At 45.2% G+C, this 20,558-nt stretch overlaps 1 protein-coding gene across 4 annotated transcripts in view; it reads left to right on the top strand.

Moving 5' to 3' along the window:
- Nucleotides 1–20,558, top strand: part of vrk1 (VRK serine/threonine kinase 1) — an 89,962-nt gene that overhangs the window by 11,938 nt on the left and 57,466 nt on the right. For 3 of the 4 annotated variants that reach the window (XM_033027693.1, XM_033027691.1, XM_033027694.1), the window contains exons 2-3: nt 12,613–12,640; nt 13,300–13,459. In XM_033027693.1, the coding sequence (XP_032883584.1) occupies nt 13,300–13,459 (160 nt within the window). In that variant the 5' untranslated portion in view covers nt 12,613–12,640. Of the gene's footprint in view, nt 1–9,660; nt 9,756–12,612; nt 12,641–13,299; nt 13,460–20,558 lie in introns of those variants that run through there. The other variant, XM_033027690.1, reaches the window with a different exon arrangement.

Raw genomic sequence — 20,558 nt, 5'->3', positions numbered from 1 at the left:
CTTCACTAAGAAAGACACAAACAATCTCCCTGATGTACTGGAGGACAGAGGATCTAGGGGTAGAGGAACTGAAATAAATTTTCATTAGGCGAGAAATAGTATTGGGTAGGCTAATGGGACTGAAGGATGATAAATCCTCTGGGCCTGATGGTCTGCATCCCAGGGTCCTCAGAGAGGTGGCTCTAGAAATAGTGGACGCATTGGTGATCATTTTCCAATGTTCAATAGATTCAGGATCAGTTCCTGTAGATTGGAGGATAGCTAATGTTATGCCACTTTTCAAGAAAGGAGCGGGAGAGAAAACGGGGAATTACAGACATGTTAGCCTGACTTCGGTGGTGGGAAAGATGCTGGAGTCAATTATTAAAGAGGTAATAATGGGGCATTTGGATAGCAGTAATAGGATTAGTCCAAGTCAACATAGATTTATGAAAAGGAAATCATGCTTGACTGATCTTCTGGAATTTTTTGAGGATGTGACGAGTAAAATGGATAAAGAGGTGCCAGTGGATGTAGTGTATCTAGACTTTCAGAAAGCCTTTGATAAGGCCCGCACGGGAGACTGATGACTAAAATGAGAGCACATGGTATTGGGGGTAGGGTGTTGACATGGATAGAAAATTGGTTGGAGGACCGGAAGCAAAGAGTAGGAGTGAACGGGTCCTTTTCAGAATGGCAGGCAGTGGCGAGTAGAGTGCCGCAAGGCTCGGTGTTGGGGCCACAAATGTTTACGAAGAGGGAAGAGGGAATTAGGAGCAACACTAGCAAGTTTACGGATGACACAATGCTGGGTGGCAGTGTGAGCTGTGAAGAGGATGTTAGGAGGTTGCAGGGTGACCTGGACAGTTTGAGTGAGTGGGCAGATGCGTGGCAGATGCAGTATAATATAGATAAATGTGACGTTATCCACTTTGGCGGCAAAAACAAGGGGGCAGATTATTATCTAAATGCGGTTAGGTTAGGTAAGGGGGAGGTGCAGCGAGACCCGAGCGTCCTTGCACACCGGTCACTGAAAGTTGGCGTGCAGGTACAGCAGGCAGTGAAGAAAGCTACTGGAATGTTGGCCTTCATAACAAGAGGATTTCAGGATAGGAGTGAAGAGGTTCTTCTGCAGTTGTATAGGGATCTGGTGAGACCACATCTGGAGTATTGTGTGCAGTTTTGGTCTCCTAATTTGAGGAAGGACATCCTTGTGATTGAGGCAGTGCAGCGTATGTTCACGAGATTGATCCATGGGATGGCGGGACTGTCATATGAGGAAAGATTGAAAAGACTAGGCTTGTATTCACTGGAGTTTAGAAGGATGAGGGGGTTCTTATTGAAACATAAAATTATAAAAGGACTGGACAAGCTATTTGCAGGAAAAATGTTCCCAATGTATATTGGGATGAGGATAGGTGATTGTGATATTTGTTATACTGATTGTATTGGGAAGGGTGATTATAGAGTGATGGGTTGTAAATATGACTATGATACTGTATAGTATATGCGGGTTTTTTCTTTTTTTTTCTTCTTTTTTGTATGGCTTTGTAAATATTTGATTAGTGTTCAAATGTAAATAATTTGGTGTACATATAGTGGCTGGTGTACATACGGTGTACATATAGCTGCTAAATTTGTATAAGATAATTACAAGCAGTTGAATAAGGGGTGGGAATTAATAAGCTTTGGCTTCTTCCTGCTCCTTTTCGGACACATGATTCATTTATTTATAGATATTGTTTATGACACTTTATAAATATTTTTGTTTTGTTTTTTGTATGCTGTTTCACATTTGCTTTTTATTCTTTTATTCTGTTCGAAATAAACAATAAAATAAATAAATAAATAAATGTGGGGCAAGTCCAGAACCAGGGGCCACAGTCTTAGAATAAAGGGGCGGTCATTTAAGACTGAGGTGAGAAAAAACTTTTTCACCCAGAGAGTTGTGAATTTATGGAATTCCCTGCCACAGAGGGCAGTGGAGGCCAAGTTACTGGATGGATTTAAGAGAGAGTTAGATAGAGCTCTAGGGGCTAGTGGTCAAGGGATATGGGGAGAAGGCAGGCACGGGTTATTGATAGGGGTCGATCAGCCATGATCACAATGAATGGTGGTGCTTGCTCGAAGGGCCGAATGGCCTCCTCCTGCACCTATTTTCTATGTTTCTATGAAATAAAAACAGGTTAATGGAAACTCTCAATAAATTAGGCAGCTTCTGCCTAAAGAGAAACAAAGTAAATGACAATATTTAAAAGGCATTTGGGCAGGCACTTGGAGAGAAAAGGAGTAGAGATGTACAGACTAATGGGATTCATGCAGATGGGCATGGTCAGCACAGAGGAATTGAGCCGAAGAGCATGTTTTTGTGCTTTTTCACCTGCCCTTTGACTCTTCTTCAGAGCTGGGAAAAGTTAGGAAAAAATTATGTGCTGCAGAGAAAGTGCAGGGATGGGCGGGCAAAATGGAAGTCCACTGTTGGGCAGCATGGTGCCATAGCTGTTAGAATTGCTGACTCGCAGTGCCAGAGACCTGTGTTCGATCCTGACCGTGGGTGCTGACTGCGGAGTTTGCGCATTCTCCCTCTGACTGCGTCTGTTTCCTCCCACATCCCAATGATGTGTGGGTTTGTAGGTTACAAGGATTCTAAGATTCCCCTAACGTTCTCACCAACTTCTACAGATGAACTGTGGGAAGCATCACTGCTTGGTTTGGGAACAGCTCCATCCAAAACTGCAAGAAATTGCAGCGAATTGTGGACACAGCCTAGACCATTACACAAACAAACCTTCCTTCCATGAACTCAATTTATACCTCGCTCTGCCTCGGCAAGGCCAGCAGCATAATCAAGGACGAGTCGGACCCTGGCCCTTCCCTCTTCTCCCATCGGGCAAAAGGCATACATGTGTGAAATCACACACCTCCAGATTCAGGATCTGTTTCTTATCAGGCAACTAAACCATCCTTCCACAACTAGAGAATTGTACTGAACAATTGTCTACTTCATTGGTGACTTTCAGACTATCTTTGATCGGACTTTATTGCCTTTAACTTGCACTAGACATTATTTCCGTATCATGTATCTGTACACTGAATGGCTCGATTGTAATCATGTATTGTCTTTCCACTGACTGGTTAGGACGCAACAAAAGATTTTCACTGTACCTTGGTACACGTAGCACTAAATTAAACTAACTAAACTAAAAGTGTGAATGGGTGATTGATGGTAAACATGAAGGTAGTCGAAAATGCTGGAGAAACACAGTGGGTGAGGCAGCATCTAAGGAATGAAGGAATAGGTGACGTTTCGGGTCGAGGCCCTTCTTCAGATGGTAAACATGAACTCGTTTGGCTGAAGGGCCTGTTTCCATGCTGTATTTCTAAACTAAACTTGAAAGGCAAGACATTTAATGACAGGTAGATGCAAAATGCTGGAGTAACTCAGTGGGTGAGGCAGCATCTCTAGGGAGAAGGAATGGGCAACGTTTCGGGTCGAGACCCATCAGACTGATGTCAGGGGATGGGGCTAGACAAAGATAGATTGTGGTGGGAGAACTGGGAAGGGGATGGAGAGAGAAAGCAAGGACTATCTGAAGTTAGAGATGTCAATGTTCATACCGCTGGGGTGTAAACTACCCAAGCAAAATATGAGGTGCTGATCCAATTTGCGCTGGGCCTCACTCTGACAATGGAGGAGGCCCAGGACAAAAAGGTCAGATTGGGAATGGGAAGGGGAGTTGGAGTGCTGAGCCATCGGGAGATCAGGTATGTTAAGACTGACTGAGCAGAGGTGTTCAGTGAAACGATCACTGAGCCTACGCCCGGTCTCGCCGATGTAGAGAAGTTGACACCTGGAACAGCAGATAGAATAGATAAGGTTGGAGGAGGTGCAAGTGAACCTCTGCCTCACCTGAAAAGACTGTTTGGGTCGTTGGATGGAGTTGAGGGGGGAGGTAAAGGGACTTGTTGCATCTCCTGTGGTTGCAGGGGACAGTACCTGGGGATGGGGTGGTTTGGGTGTGAAGGGACGAGTTGACCAGGGAGTTTCGGAAAGAATCGTCTCTGCGGCATTGGAAATCATAAAAGGGGTGGAGAAAGGGATGATGTGGCCAGTAGTGGGATCCCGTTGTAGGTGGCGAAAATGTTGGAGGATTATATGGGGTGGAATGTGAGGACAAGGGGGACTCTGTCCTTGTTACGAATGGGGGGAGGGTGAGTCAGAGCAGAGCTGTGGGATATCGAAGAGACCCTAGTGAGAGACTCATCTATAATGGAAGAGAGAAACCCGTTTCCTAAAGAATGAGCCCTGGTATGGAACACCTCATCCTGGGTGCAGGTAATAATAATACACTTTATTGTCATTTGTAAATCATTCAACAGAATTTCAGGCACACTGCCCGAGCGGAGCTCCAACGTAACTGATAGATAATAACGACAATGGAAAATAAAAAACGATGTCGCGTAGACTGAGGAATTGGGAGTAGGGGATAGAGTCTTTACAGGAAGCAGGGTGGGAAGAAGTGTCGTCAAGATAGTTATGGGAATCAGTAGGTTTGCAGTAGATGTCGGTCTGTTTCGTCTGTTTCTTGTGATGGAGACGGTGAGATCTAGAAATGGTAGGGAGATGTCCAAGTGAATTTGAGTGTAGGATGGAAATCAGTGGTGAAGTTGATGAAGTCAGTGAGTTCTGCAGGTGTCCAAGAGGTGGCACCAATGCCGTCGTCAATGTAGCGGAGATAGAGTTTGGGGATAGGGCCAGTGTATGCCTGGAACAGGGATTGTTCGACGTACCCTACAAAGAGGCAAGCATAGCTAGGGCCCATGCGAGTGCCCATAGCTACGCCTTGGATTTGGAGGAAGTGAGAGGAGTCGAAGGAGAGTTGTTGAGGGGAAGGACCAGCTCTGCTAGGCAGAGGGGAGTATTGATGGAGGGAAATTGGCTGGTTCTGCAGTTGATGAAGAAATAGAGGGCTTTCAGACCCTCCTGGTGGGGGATGGAGGTGTAGAGTGACTGGACATCCATAGTAAAGATGAGGGAGTGGGGGCCTGTTATGCAACACCTGTCCCTTTACCTCCCCCCTCGATGCAGCACCTGTCCCTTTACCTCCCCCCTCAATTAAACACCTGTCCCTTTACCTCCCCCCTCGATGCAATACCTGTTCCTTTATCTCCCCCCTCGAATTCAACACCTGTCTCTTTACCACCTCCCTCGAATGCAACACCTGTCGCTTTACCTGCCCCCTCGACTCCATCCAAGGACCCAAACAGTCTTTCCAGGTGAGGCAGAAGTTCACTTGCACCTCCTCCAACCTCATCTACTGTATCCACTGTTACAGGTTCTTCTTGGTTCTTGGGTCCTCCAAAATATTCCAACTGGAATTTAAACTGGAGGTGGTGAAGGGAGGGATTAAGCCAGAAAGGGTATAAAGAACACACACTGGGAGCTGAACATCCAGGGATATTCAATATTCAGGAGGGATAGAGAGAAAGGAAAAGGAGGTGGGGTAGCGTTGCTGATTAGAGAGGAGATTAACGCAATGGAAAGGAAGGACATTAGTTTGGAGGATGTGGAATCGGTATGGGTAGAGCTGCGAAACACTAAGGGGCAGAAAACGCTGGTGGGTGTTGTGTACATGCCATCTAACAGTAGTAGTGAAGTTGGAGATGGTATCAAACAGGAAATTAGAAATGCGTGCAACAAAGGCAAAACCGTTATAATGGGTGACTTCAATCTACATATAGATTGGGTGAATCAAATTGGCAGGGGTGGTAAGGAAGAGGATTTCTTGGAATGTATGCTGGATAGTTATCTAAATCAACATGTAGAGGAACCAACGAGAGAGCAGGCTATTTTAGACTGGGTATTGAGTAATGAGGAAGGGTTAGTTAGCAGTCTTGTTGTACGTGCCCCCTTGGGCAAGAGTGACCATAATATGGTTGAGTTCTTCATTAGGATGGAGAGTGACATTGTTAATTCAGAAACAATGGTTCTGAACTTAAAGAAAGGTAACTTTGAGGGTATGAGAAGTGAATTGGCCAAGATTGACTGGCAATTAATTCTAAAAGGGTTGACGGTGGATATGCAATGGAAGACATTTAAAGACTGCATGGATGAACTACAAAAATTGTTCATCCCAGTTTGGCAAAAGAATAAATCAGGGAAGGTAGTGCATCCGTGGATAACAAGGGAAATCAGGGATAGTATCAAAGCGAAGGATGATGCGTACAAATTAGCCAGAAAAAGCAGCATACCGGAGGACTGGGAGAAATTCAGAGACCAGCAGAGGAGGACAAAGGGCTTAATTAGGAAAGGAAAAATAGATTATGAAAGAAAACTGGCAGGGAACATAAAAACTGACTGCAAAAGTTTTTATAGATATGTGAAAAGAAAGAGATTAGTTAAAACAAATGTAGGTCCCTTGCAGTCAGAAACAGGTGAGTTGATCATGGGGAACAAGGATATGGCGGACCAATTGAATAACTACTTTGGTTCCGTCTTCACTAAGGAAGACATAAATAATCTGCCGGAAATAGCAGGGGACCGCGGGTCAAAGGAGTTGGAGGAATTGAGTGAAATCCAGGTTAGCCGGGAAGTGGTGTTGGGTAAATTGAATGGATTAAAGGCCGATAAATCCCCAGGGCCAGATAGGCTGCATCCCAGAGTACTTAAGGAAGTAGCTCCAGAAATAGTGGATGCATTAGTAATAATCTTTCAAAACTCTTTAGATTCTGGAGTAGTTCCTGAGGATTGGCGGGTAGCAAACGTAACCCCACTTTTTAAGAAGGGAGGGAGAGAGAAAACGGGGAATTACAGACCAGTTAGTCTAACATCGGTAGTGGGGAAACTGCTAGAGTCAGTTATTAAAGATGGGATAGCAGCACATTTGGAAAGTGGTGAAATCATTGGACAAAGTCAGCATGGATTTACAAAAGGTAAATCATGTCTGACGAATCTTATAGAATTTTTCGAGGATGTAACTAGTAGCGTGGATAGGGGAGAACCAGTGGATGTGGTGTATCTGGACTTCCAGAAGGCTTTCGACAAGGTCCCACATAAGAGATTAGTATACAAACTTAAAGCACACGGCATTGGGGGTTCAGTATTGATGTGGATAGAGAACTGGCTGGCAAACAGGAAGCAAAGAGTAGGAGTAAACGGGTCCTTTTCACAATGGCAGGCAGTGACTAGTGGGGTACCGCAAGGCTCAGTGCTGGGACTCCAGCTATTTACAATATATATTAATGATCTGGATGAGGGAATTGAAGGCAATATCTCCAAGTTTGCGGATGACACTAAGCTGGGGGGCAGTGTTAGCTGTGAGGAGGATGCTAGGAGACTGCAAGGTGACTTGGATAGGCTGGGTGAGTGGGCAAATGTTTGGCAGATGCAGTATAATGTGGATAAATGTGAGGTTATCCATTTTGGTGGCAAAAACAGGAAAGCAGACTATTATCTAAATGGTGGCCGACTAGGAAAAGGGGAGATGCAGCGAGACCTGGGTGTCATGGTACACCAGTCATTGAAAGTAGGGCATGCAGGTGCAGCAGGCAGTGAAGAAAGCGAATGGTATGTTAGCTTTCATAGCAAAAGGATTTGAGTATAGGAGCAGGGAGGTTCTACTGCAGTTGTACAGGGTCTTGGTGAGACCACACCTGGAGTATTGCGTACAGTTTTGGTCTCCAAATCTGAGGAAGGACATTATTGCCATAGAGGGAGTGCAGAGAAGGTTCACCAGACTGATTCCTGGGATGTCAGGACTGTCTTATGAAGAAAGACTGGATAGACTTGGTTTATACTCTCTAGAATTTAGGAGATTGAGAGGGGATCTTATAGAAACTTACAAAATTCTTAAGGGGTTGGACAGGCTAGATGCAGGAAGATTGCTCCCGATGTTGGGGAAGTCCCGGACAAGGGGTCACAGCTTAAGGATAAGGGGGAAATCCTTTAAAACCGAGATGAGAAGAACTTTTTTCACACAGAGAGTGGTGAATCTCTGGAACTCTCTGCCACAGAGGGTAGTCGAGGCCAGTTCATTGGCTATATTTAAGAGGGAGTTAGATGTGGCACTTGTGGCTAAGGGGATCAGAGGGTATGGAGAGAAGGCAGGTACGGGATACTGAGTTGGATGATCAGCCATGATCATATTGAATGGTGGTGCAGGCTCGAAGGGCCGAATGGCCTACTCCTGCACCTAATTTCTATGTTTCTATGTTTCTACACTATAGAATTTAACATAAAACATCCCCACACAGCAGAATCAAAGTTTCCCACTGTGTGGGAAGGCACCAAAGGCAGTCTCTTCCTCCACTGTTCCTCGTGGTCAGGGCCTCCCCAAACCCTCCGCAGTTGCAGCTACGGGCGGCCCGATGTCCAGGACCGCTCGCCGTGGTGATACAAGTCCGACGTCGGGGCTGCGGGACGTCCTCAGCGGCGTGGACACCAGAGTCGGCCCCCTCCTACCGGAGTCGGCGGCTTCCCAAGTCCGCAGGCCGCGCCGGGTGGAGACTGCTGCTGTAGACCCTCTGCAAGGCGCCCCAGGACTCCACGATGTTGTTCAGCGCCGCCCGCGTTGGAAGCTCTCCGCACCAGAGCTCCACGATGTTGGAGCAGCGGCCCAACACTCCGGAGCTCCAAACGGCGACCCAGGTAGGCATCGCCCGCTCCGCGGTGACTCCAGCGCTGCGCCGCCGCTGTAGCAGCCCTGGTCCGGTTCCTGGTCCCCGGCAGGAAAGGCCGCTCCGATCCAGCTGGTAGGCCGCGAGGTGGGGGGCGAGGACGCGACTCGGAGAAATAGTCGCGTCCCCGCCAGGAAGAGACTGGGAAACGGTTTCCCCCTTACCCTGCCCCCCTCCCCCACATAGAAAAGTTAAAGTTTCCCCCAACACAAAACTTTAGACTAACTAAAAATTAAAAAAAGATTGAAATAACAGACAGGCTGTAGGTAGAGGCTGCTGCAGTGTAGCGCCCCCTCAGGTGTCAACTTCTCTACATCGGCGAGACCAAGCGCAGGCTCGGCGATCGATTCGCTGATTCCGGCTCAGTCCCTTAACCTACCTGATCTCCCAATGGCTCAGCACTTCAACTCCCCTTCCCATTCCCAATCTGACCGTTCTGTCCTGGGCCTCCTCCATTGTCAGAGTGAGGCCCAGCACAAATTGGAGGAACAGCACCTCATATTTAGCTTGGGTAGTTTACACCCCTGCGGCATGAACATTGACCTCTAACTTCAGATAGCCCTTGCTTTCTCTCTCCGCTTCCCAGTTCTCCCACTCGTCTTACTGTCTCCGACTACATCTTTGTCCCACCCTCTCCCGTGACATCTGTCTGAAGAAGGGTCTCGACCCGAAACGTCGCCCATTCCTTCTCTCCAGAGATGCTGCCTCACCTGCTGAGTTACTCCAACATTTTGTGTCTACCTTCGATTTAATCCAGCAACTGCAATTCTTTCTTGGACATTTAATGACAATGGATGTCAAAGTGAATGACAAACGTGGAAACAAAAGTTCAGCAAATTAAAGTGACAGATAACTGGAACCTCTGGGTTATGCTTATGGACTGAATGGTGCTGTTCAAATTAGATTCAGACTTCCAAAATATATTATGGCATTTTTTTTTAGGAGAGCTAGCCAGGCAATTGGAAGAAAGCACATAAGTGGAAGAAATTGCATAGCTCTCAGAGTAACAAAATAAGTTGAATGGTCTCGTATGTGTTGAAAAATTTGATTCCAGAGTCGGCATCTACGAGAGCTGAAGTAACAATTGATCTAGATTACTGGTAAATATGGTATGTGCTTTCTTCCCATAATTCATTATAAAAAATCCACTTTAAAATTTTGGATTGTTTCTCCCGTGTTCATTGACTTTCCAGGATGAGCATTGACTTTACCTCCGAGTTCATTGACTTTCCAGCAACAGCAAATTCTGTTAAAATGCTATTATAACTGTAATTGCACCTTTGGTGACAAATTTGTGATTTTTGAAGACATGTCACATCATAAACACTGCCATGTCATCACTTTTGTGATGTCATTACACATGCAGTGAGCTAGTCAAGGTGAAATTTGGCCCAAATATGTTGAACAAAGCTCTAATGCAATTGTTGGAGTTGTGATGACATTCAAAGCCGATGTAACTAGACGATTTCTGTTAATGATCTGTCTTCCTAGCTGGGGGTTACATGATATTACAAGGCTGAAGAAGAATTTTAATTTATGTAACTTCATGAATTATGACAGTTGAAGTAGTGATCTTGTTACTCAGATTTTGAGTTTACACGTGTAACTCTTAAGTTAAATTCTTCTGTACATGCCATTGACCAATTTTCAAGGCAATGTCCCAAGTTACTAAAAGGCAGGTGTTGTTGACATCCATTGTTAGGAGGTGAGCTGAAAGAAATAAGATTTTAGAGAGAAATAAGATCAAATGTGATCTTATTAAATGGTGAAGCATATTTGAGGGACCACGTGCCTGCTTCTGCCTCTTACTGAAATAATCTAGCTGATGTAATTCTTCTGTTATCATTCGCCTTTTTTTTAATGCTATCTGAGAACTGTTGTACGCATGCACTCTTGTCATTAACAAGAGAGAAACAAATATATTGATAATGTGCAACTTAAAAACGACTTGCATTTTTCTGGTGCCATCTGTGTCTGATTTAGGATACCCTAAAGTCTGGTGTAACCCGTAAAATAATTTCAAGTGTAGTCAATGTTGCAATGTGAGATATTATTTGCGAACAAGCCATCACAAATAACGTTGTATTTACATGGCACATGTAACTTCCCCTGCATTTTGTTTTCAAGTCTTTGGAGGAAGACTTGAACTCGCAACCTCCAATACCAAAATGAAAAATGCTGCCTCTGAGACGTGTCGTTCACCTGAGATGCAAATAGGAAGGTAGATGTAAACCTTTGAGAAATTGCGCAGGGTAAACTTGAGCTACTGGAAGGATGAGATGTGCAAGGAATGATGAATGATTTATTTTGAATAGCTATAAAATTCCAAAGGAATTCAGTTTGAAGTAGATTGTGTGCAGAATTTGCAGAAATGCATGGAATTTACTTAATATGCATACAATATATTATGTTCAGGAAAAGAGCAGCAATGGGAGACGTTGAAGAATTGGGGCTAAACATCAACATGTTTTTATTTTATCCTGTTTTAAATGAGATGAGAGTACACAGTGCAGATGTGGCCAAGCTGTATATAGATGGTGATAAAAATTAAACATTATTTTCAGAAAATTTTGCAAGTAAAATAATGAGGTAGTAACAAATACTATAATGTAGGATGCAGTTTAAAGGAAAATATAGACTGAAGTTTGGTATACTAAAGAGATAGTGTTGTTGCTTAGTTTAACTTATGATTGACTCCAAAACATTAATCTCGTAGATGTACAGGAAATGACTTGGGTACTTCTTGATTCACAAATTTGGACAACATTCCAGAGAATTGGATGGAGGAAATTGAGTTATATCTTCATAAAAGTATGGATCTGAGGCTATTGTTTTGAATGTTGATCAAATATTTGGAAATAAGGCAATAAAAGTACACATCTTAACTGGCAAGTTAATTGTGTGTTTTGGGACTGGGTAATGCTTGTTAAATGCATTGGTCTTTAAGGAGTTGATGGTGTTTTTGGAGGATATGTAAAGTTGTCCAGTTTTGACTAAAACATGAGGTCCATGATTAGAAAAGTTAAGAAACAAAATGCTGGAGTAATTCAGTGGGTGAGATAGCATCTCTGGAGAGAAGGAATGGGTGACATTTTGGGTCCTCTTTCGACCCTTCTTCAAGTTAAATTGGATTGGAAAATGGTTGGTTGGAAGATAGACAAACTTTGCAATATCTGGACAAGTATCTGTTTGACAGTTAGCTATGAGCTATGTGCCACGAGACTGAGTCAGAGTTGAGCTGCTTCTAAATGAATTAAAATCTTTGTAAATTAATCAAACTTCTGTCTAAAATCTTAGAATTTTAGACTTGTTGCAAAATGTTAATTCAAAAGGCCTTGATGATTTTAAGCTGTGTTTAAAAATGATTAATACAGAAACTAAAGGTTTTTCTTTTGGCATAATATATGTGGATCGTCTAAAGGTACATAGTAATCTTGGCCATAATGTCTTTAGTGAAGAGTTAATGAAGAGGTATGGACATGTATTCCAGGCTATTACATTCCAGCAGTGTCATTTGGATAAAATCCAGGAGGGGCTTACGGGGCAATGTTTATCCTACAATTTGTATGCCATAAATATATTTGGCGACATCAACGCGCAGCAACTTGGCATTAACGTTCCAAGTCTTCGATCTGAAATGTTAACTGTGCCTCTTTCCCCAGTTGTTGCCCGACCACCCACATTTTCTGTTTCATTTCAGATTTCCAGCATGTGCAGTTGTTTTGATTTTCTACCACCATATGTTGCCTAGTCAATTTTCTTTTTGAGGTATTAGTGCGTGTAAACTGGTTTATATTTTAGCAGGGAGTATACCTCCAAGATGAATTTTTGGTTGTGTGGTCCTCTGGAATGACAAAGCAACATAAATGCTAATTATTTCCTTGATGTTTTATTGATGATGGATTCCCCCTTACAGTACCTTAAAAAATGTATTTGTTTTTCTTTGATTTGCATTAGGAAGAAGTGGAGACCATCGGCTCTCAAGGTAGGCAAAATTGGCAAGAAATATGACCTGAGATGCTAATGTGGTACCTGTTAACAATCGACCTAACATTAAAGGAGGTGCTTTGGGCCCATAAATAATTTGTAGTTAAGAAAAAAATCTGCAGAAACCTGTTTTACCATTCTTAAAATATATTGCTGAAAAACTTATGTTTGAGGATTTTTCAGTGATACCTCTTGGAATAGAGTCATAGTGGTACAGCATAGAGACAGGCTATATGGCCTAAGTTGCCCACACTGGCCAACATGTCCCAGCTACACGTCCCACCTGACTGCGTTTGGCACATATCCCTCCAAACCTGTCCTATCACATGCACCTGTCTAACTGTTTCTTAAACGTTGCGATGGTCCCTGCTTCATCTACCTCCTCTAGCAGCTTGTTCCATACACCCACCACCCTACGTGTGAAAAAGTTGCCCCTCTGATTCATATTAAATTTTTCCCCCTTCACCTTAAACCTACATCCTCTGGTCTTCGATTCACCTACTCTGGGCAGGAGACTGTGCCTCTCCCCGATCTATTCCTCATGATTTTAATTGGCATCTCCAATTATCCTATGAATTACAATATATCAACTATTTTCTGTGTTGAAGCTGTGGGAGAATGTGTCCATCCCAGATGGTGTATTTTTTAAACTTATAGATGGCTCCCAAACGTGTTGTAAATGTCCGGGCAAGGGCAGCACCCAAGCGGAAGATGGCAGAGGAACTCAAACCAGGAGAAGTGATGACTGACACTGGAAAAAAGCAATGGAAAATTGGGAAGCCGATTGGGAAAGGTGGATTTGGCCTCTTGTATCTGGGTAAGTTCATGTGCAATGGTCTATAACAAATGATCCAATTACAGAAAATTACTGTTATGAGACCATGAAAACTATAGAAGACCATGTTTGCCATTGATCAGGAGTAGCAGCTAAGGAATTATGGCTAAGTGACATTCCCAAAGACTAGGGTGAAATAATACATTTATATATTTTTTAAAGCCGACTTTGTCCTGCATTTGGCTTAGTAGTAGATGCCAGGCAAGTCCTGGATTCAATTACTATGTAATTACTTAACCCATTTGTATGGGATGAAGTTAGCATAAGTTAATATGGTGATTTGTGAATGTATACAATTGAGATTGGGGCATATTTTAAGAGGTGTAGTGAATGTTTTTTTTGTGCAATGTTGAGGTTAGGTTTAGTTTAGTTTATTGTCATGTGTACTGAGGTACAGTGAAAAGCTTTTGCATGCTAACCAGTCAATGGAAAGATGATACATGATTACAGTCGAGCCATCCACAGTGTACAAATAAATGATAACTGAAATATTGTGAATAATGTTTAGTACAAGGTAAAGTCTGTTAAAAAATAGGTCGGAGGGTCTCCAATGAGGTAGATACAAAATACTGAAGAAGGGTATCGGCCTGCAACGTCACCTATTCCTTCTATCCAGAGATGCTGCCTCTTCCGCTGAATTACTCCAGCATTTTGTGTCTATCTTCGGTGTAAACCAGCAACTGCTGTTCCATCCTACAGATAATAGCTTGGCACTGCTCTCTAGTTGTTGGTAAGATGGCTCTGTTGCCTGATAACAGCTTGGAAGAAACTGCCCTATGAATCTGGACGTGTGCGTTTTCACACTTCTATAGTGCTTGCCCGATGGGAGAGGGGAGAAGAGGGAGTGTCCAGGATGTGACTCGTACTTGATTTTGCTGCTGGCCTTGCCAAGGCAGCATGAGGTATAAATGGTGTCAATTGAAGGAAGGTTGGTTTATGTGGTAGCCTGGGCTGCATCCTTAATTCTCTGCGTTTTTTGCTGTGTTGGATGGAGCTTTTCCCAAACCATGCTGTGATGTACCCTGATTTAACATGGATTGACAATTGGGATTGTTAACATTTCCAGTTGGCAAGTACATATTTTGTATGGGACACTAGAGAGCTATTGAAACTATAGCTCGAGTCTGCATCTTTGGAAATGAAAATAAATACTATACATTGTATGTTGTCAAAACGATTCATGATAGGATTGATAAACCTGTTGGGAGCTCACGGGTTAATTTTTGTTTTTGGTAAGGTTTGCAAGACTTGAAATAATGTGTATATACTATATATTTAAATGTCAGTTGTTTAGATTAAACATGATTAACCTGAGCCAAACATAATTTGAATAAAATTTTGTTCACTTATAACGTGTCTGTAATATTAGGTGATAAAGGGTCCCAAACTGATATAGCCATGTTCTCCAGAGATAGATACAGGATGCTGGAGTAACTCAGCGGGGCAGGCAGCATCTTTGGAAAGAAGGAATGGGTTCACTACTGATTCCCCTGTTATTCAAATTAATTCAAATCAAATTCCAGAGATGCTGTCTGAATCGCTGAGTTACTCCAACACTTTGTATTTTTTTAAATATTAATTTGAGCTTTGATTTGCGGGACAAATTTGAAGTGCAACCAGCTATACTGTAATGCATAAAGATGGACCACAATATCGCATTTTCTAAACTGTTACGTGTGTTATATTTGTCTGTATTTTTATGAATTGCTTTCTGTATATTGCTTCCATGCAATTTCCAACGTTCATTGGCCAGCCAATTGCCATCATTGTTGTTACATTGATATTCTGAATGCATTCATTAATGGTTTGCGCTTTATATTTACACTTTTGTGCACGCATTCTATTGTAAATTACATAATATGTACTTGTATTAATTCAGAGTTCATTTGAATAACAGATGAGTCAGTATTATAGAGGGTGCTCTTTAAAGACAGCATGTTTAGAATCATTTATGTTGAATCATCAACATGACCAAATGTAAATTTCTGGCCTATAAATAAGAGTATTATAGGTCAAAAGACCTGTCAAAAAGAGTAAGTGCTCGTTCTTTTACAGCTGCTGTAGGGATATTCTAGTGTTGGTTTATTATTGTTATGTGTATCGAGATACAGTGGAAAAGCTGTACAGTCAAGTTATATACAAGTGCATAAGGTAGTGCAAAGAGGAAAATACCAGAGTGCAGAGTACAGTGTTACAATTTAGAGAGTGCAGCTTTTAAAAAAAAATAAATAAAAATAAAAATAAAAAAGTTCAAGGGCCTCTGTGAGGTAAGTTGAGAGATCGGGATTACATCGTTGGCTTATGAGAACACAGTTCAGAAGTTTGATAACATTGGGGAGGATGTTGTTCCTGGATTTGGTGGTACTTGCCTTCAAGCTGCTTGTATCATCCACCAGACGGGAGAGTAATGACTGAGTAAATAGTCCTTGATTATGCTGGTTGTTTACGAGGCTGTGTGAAGTGTCGTTTTAGTTGCTTGTGGGGGGAGTGCGGTGGGGATGGGGACAGCTGGATGTGATGGACTTGGTTACACCCACAACTCTGCAATTTCTTGCAGTATGATGCATTGCCATAGGCTGCTCTCTATAGTGCATCTGTAGAAGTTGGTGAGAGTTGTTGGAGACATGGCAAGCTTCTTTAGTCTTCTGGGGACGTAGAGGCATTAGTGTGCTTTCTTAGCTGTAGCATCAATGTGGTTGGTCCAGGACAGATTTTTGATAATAATGCCTAGGAACTTGATGATCACTACTTCAGCTATCTTGGCACCATTAATTCTAACAGCATAACCTAATTTCCAGAAGTTATTAACTACCTTTGTAGCGGGGACTCGCAGGAGTCCAGCCAAGAATTAGACAGGACACGAAGTTGTGTGATCAAATGGTATTTAATAAGTTAACAGTGCTGCTCCCTACTCCTCTTTGGGCACAGGCCTTGCCTGACTTTAAATACCCCCAAGGATAAACCACGTGACCTGCGGAAGAATTCAAGGGAACCCGGGACGGTGGACGCTCGCGACGGGGAGGTTGAGCCACCTGTACTGGGTCGCTAAGGTCCAAATGTGCTTTAATCTAGCCACGGACATAGTTTATTGCCGGCCCCCCGTGTCCAAAACAAATGTCGCAGCAACTGAAAGGGACCTTCATAAGGGTGCTGCAAGGGCAACCTGTGGGCGTCACGGCGCAGAAAGACGTACAGACAGTCCACCAGCGCCGGTGGCACGTGGAATGGGGCCATCCCATGACGTGACGTCGGGGTGGGAGACAGGGTGCCGACCCTTCCCCGCAAGCGCACCAACACAGATGACGGTGGTTCCTGGGACCCATCAGCGGCCGGGACAAACTTCGCGGGGACAATGAGCGGACACTAATTCTGCCGAGAACAATGACAAATCCTTCTTCGGGGCAGTCTCTGAATTCCCAACAGGACCCATGGCAACTCGCACATCCACTCTGGGCCAGTGAGGTGAATCTTCAGGACGTCCTTCAGACGGCGATAGAACCGCTCCACCAACCCATTCGACTGGGGATGGTATGCTGTCGAATGGTGCAGCTGCATCCCCAGAAGTGAACTGGGCACCCCGGTCAGAAGTGATATCCAGTGGAACCCCAAAGCGGGCAATCTAATTAGCCACGAGGGTACGTGGGCACGACTGGGCGGAAGTGTCCATTAGCGGGATGGACTCCGGCCACCTCATGAAATGGTCCACCATTGTAAGCAGGTGCGAAACACCCCGGGATGTCCACATGCACGTGGTCGAACCGCTGGCGTGGCACTACGTAGGCCTCAAGGAGCTGCTGCTCCGGATCTTCGGGCCGAGCCGCATGGAGCGAGCGGCATGGGTCCTCAACATGGGCGGCGGGCTCAGCGAACGGAAGCCCTCGGCCCCCATGAGCAAGATGCTCGCGCTCATGGGCGACCACCGGCCCTGCCTACTCTTCGCGTATTCCTTTCTGCAGCAATTGCCGTGTGACATCCACCTGCAGCTCTCGGGGGGCTAGCTTTGAAGATCCTCTGAGACTAGCGGCACGCGCTGACGAGCTGTGGCTGGCCAACCAGCAGGAAGTGAGTGTGCTAGATCGGATCGACACAGCGCTCTGGAAGGCACATCGGTCTAGAACCACGCCCACCAGAGGCTCCACTGAGGAGGCGCAGGAGCCAGAGAAAAGGATGTGATGTTTCTACCACCTACGCTGGCAATATTCGTTTCCGGAAAACACCGGTGCCGGCTGCCGATAGTCTCCGCGATGGTCAGCAGGATCCATCGGCTATATGCCTGGGACTGGCGCCCAGGGCTCAGGTTCTTGGTGGACACTGGGGCGGAGGTCTGCATTTTGCCTGAGACATGGTGTCATGCACCCATATACTCACATCGGGTCCACCGCTCCACGCCCACATGGGCATCGTCCGATGCTCCAACAGCCCATGGGTCGCCCGGCGGCTGGAGACCTTGTCGTGACTACCTCCGCCTTAACGAGACCACAACCGCCGATCGTTACCCCATCTCCCATATCCAGGATTTCTCAGCCCATCTGGCCGGGGCTACGCTATTTTCGAAAATTGACTTAGTGCGGGGATACAATCAGATCCCCGTGCGACCAGAGGATGTCCCAAAGACAGCTATCATCACCCCGTTCGGGCCTTTAGAGTTCCTGCGGATGCCCTTTGGCCTTACGAACGCCTCGCAGGCCTTCCAGTGCCTGATGGACACCGTGGGGCAAGGCTCATTTCCTTTTCATCTATTTGGATGACATCCTCGTGGCAAGTAGCTCAAGGCAGGAGCACTGCGCCAACCTACGTTTATTTTGCCAGCGCCTCAGTGAGCACGGCCTGGTTATTAACCCTACCAAATGCCAGTTCGGCCTCCGGGCCATCGACTTTCTGTTGTTCAGTTGTTGATTGGTAAGCGGCGGTAGGTACAATGGGACGCTGTTGCGGTGTTTGAAGGGGCGGAGGAAGCCTTGGCTCGGGCGACAATGCTTGTACATAATCGGGCCAACGCCCCCACAGCCTTTACCGTGGATGCCTCGGTCTGCGGTGTTCTAGAATAGTCATTCAACGGCCAATGGCAGTCTCTCACCTTTTTTAGCTGCCGGCTGAACCCTGCGGAACAACGTTAGAGTGCTTTTGACCTGGAGTTGCTCGCCTTTCACCTCGCGATGCGGCACTTAGAAGGCCCGGACTTCGTACCATTCACGGATCATAAGCCCCTCACCTTTGCATTCCCCAAGGTCTTGGATTCTTGGTCCACCCGCCAGCAGCGCCAGCTGGCGGATTGTCCTGGTAAGGCACAACCCGACCGGCCGTTTCCTGGTCACCACGTAGTGGTAACGGGTCTCGTTGACTATTGCGCTGCGGATGTGAATCTGTGACTCAGCCTGTCGGAACCATACCTGTGGCTGCTTGGTCCAGAACATAGGAAGCTTCAGGGAGACCACGTTGAGTTCGGCCTCGGAAATTTTCTCCTCCAGAATTATACTTCTGCCAGGGTCACCAATGTAGCGGGGACACGCAGGAGTCCAGCCAAGAATTAGACAGGACACAAAGTTGCGTGATCAAATGGTATTTAATATGTTAACAGTGCTGCTCCCTACTACTCTCTGAGCACAGATGTTGCCCGACCTTAAATACCCCCAAGGATAAACCCCTTGGCCTGCGCCTCCCACACCGAGACACCTAACTCCTCCCTCCAGAGCCGAGGGTTCGCTCTGCCCGTGGCTTACCACCAGGAGCTGCCACACCTTTTTAATTTTGCTGAAACTGACGGAGATATTATTGTCTTATCAAGTTCCCATGCTCTCTATCTCTACCAGTAGACTTGGATTTGTGAAATCCTATGCACCCTAATTATTATGGTCAGGCAAATGTCTTATTAACAGAAAATCACCACGTATAGTGACAGGAAGTGGCGGCGCTGCAGCTGCGGCTCGCCTGCAGTCCGTTTGTGTTTTCATTTTTTGTTTTCTTTTGTCCCGTTGTTACAGTTTATTTCGGTTTATTTAGTTGTATGCGTGGGGGGGGGGGGGTGTAACATGTTTTTTGACTCTTCCTTCGGGGGGGGAGGGGGGATGCGACCTTTCTTGCCGTATCCCCCGTCTCCGTGTCCATCTGCGCTGAGGCCTATCGCGGAGCTGGCGGCCTCCAACTGCGACCGACCTCGAGGCTCCGGAGGCAGAGCCAGGACTTACCAACACGAGGCTGGCCGACCGGCGCTGTGGTTGCGGGGCAACCCAACTTCCGACCCGACTTTGGAGCCTCGGCCGCGGGCCAGTAGACGACATCGTCGGGAGCTCGCAGGTCCCAGGTTGGTGACCTGTTTTTCCAGAGTTCCCGCAACTACAACTGCGTCCGATGGACTGGAGGGCGGCAGCTTCGAACGCCGCGGGCCGCGGAGTTTGAACCGGCCCGTTTGTGGAGCTCGTATTCAGCCGCGGGACTTGCTCACCATCACCCGGCGGGGTCACAACATCGGAGGCCTGCATTGCCTCAGCACAGAGGGAGAGCAAGGACGGAAGAGACAATGACTTTGGAACTTTAAACTGTATTGAGTGTTTGTTTTGTTATTTATTCTATGTTATGACTGCAGGCTAAACCATTTTGTTGCACTGAAAAGTGCAATGACAATAAAATTGAATCCAATCCAATCCAAAATAGACATTTTGTTGCCATAGCATAGTTCTTGGGGATACATCCCAATTATCTGACATCAATTAACCTGGCCAGTAGGATGCTAAAGACAAAATGTTATGCACTTTTTCCCCAATGTCACCATGGTATCAGGCTACTGGTGAACTTTGTACAATAAAAGCGACAAGCTATTTAATTTCCTTAGTTGTCCTAGTTTAGAACTTCCAACCTCTAAGATTTTTGCTTGAATATTAGATTCTCAAATCTACAGCAGAGGATTAATAATGCCAGTCCCATTTTAGGCATATGACCTTGAGCCAACGGGATCTAAATCGTAACACACAAAACTGCAAACGCTGGAATCTTGAGCAAAACACACAATTCTGCAAGAACTTGGCGGGTTCCTCCATATGCTGCCCGACTGACCCGCTAGGTTCCTCCAACACTTTGTTCAATC

This window comes from Amblyraja radiata, chromosome 9 (assembly GCF_010909765.2).
Source record: "Amblyraja radiata isolate CabotCenter1 chromosome 9, sAmbRad1.1.pri, whole genome shotgun sequence".
In the NCBI taxonomy this organism is placed as follows: domain Eukaryota; kingdom Metazoa; phylum Chordata; class Chondrichthyes; order Rajiformes; family Rajidae; genus Amblyraja; species Amblyraja radiata.
The sequence above is the reverse complement of the archived record's forward strand: the minus strand, read 5'-3'. Positions and strand labels throughout refer to the sequence as shown.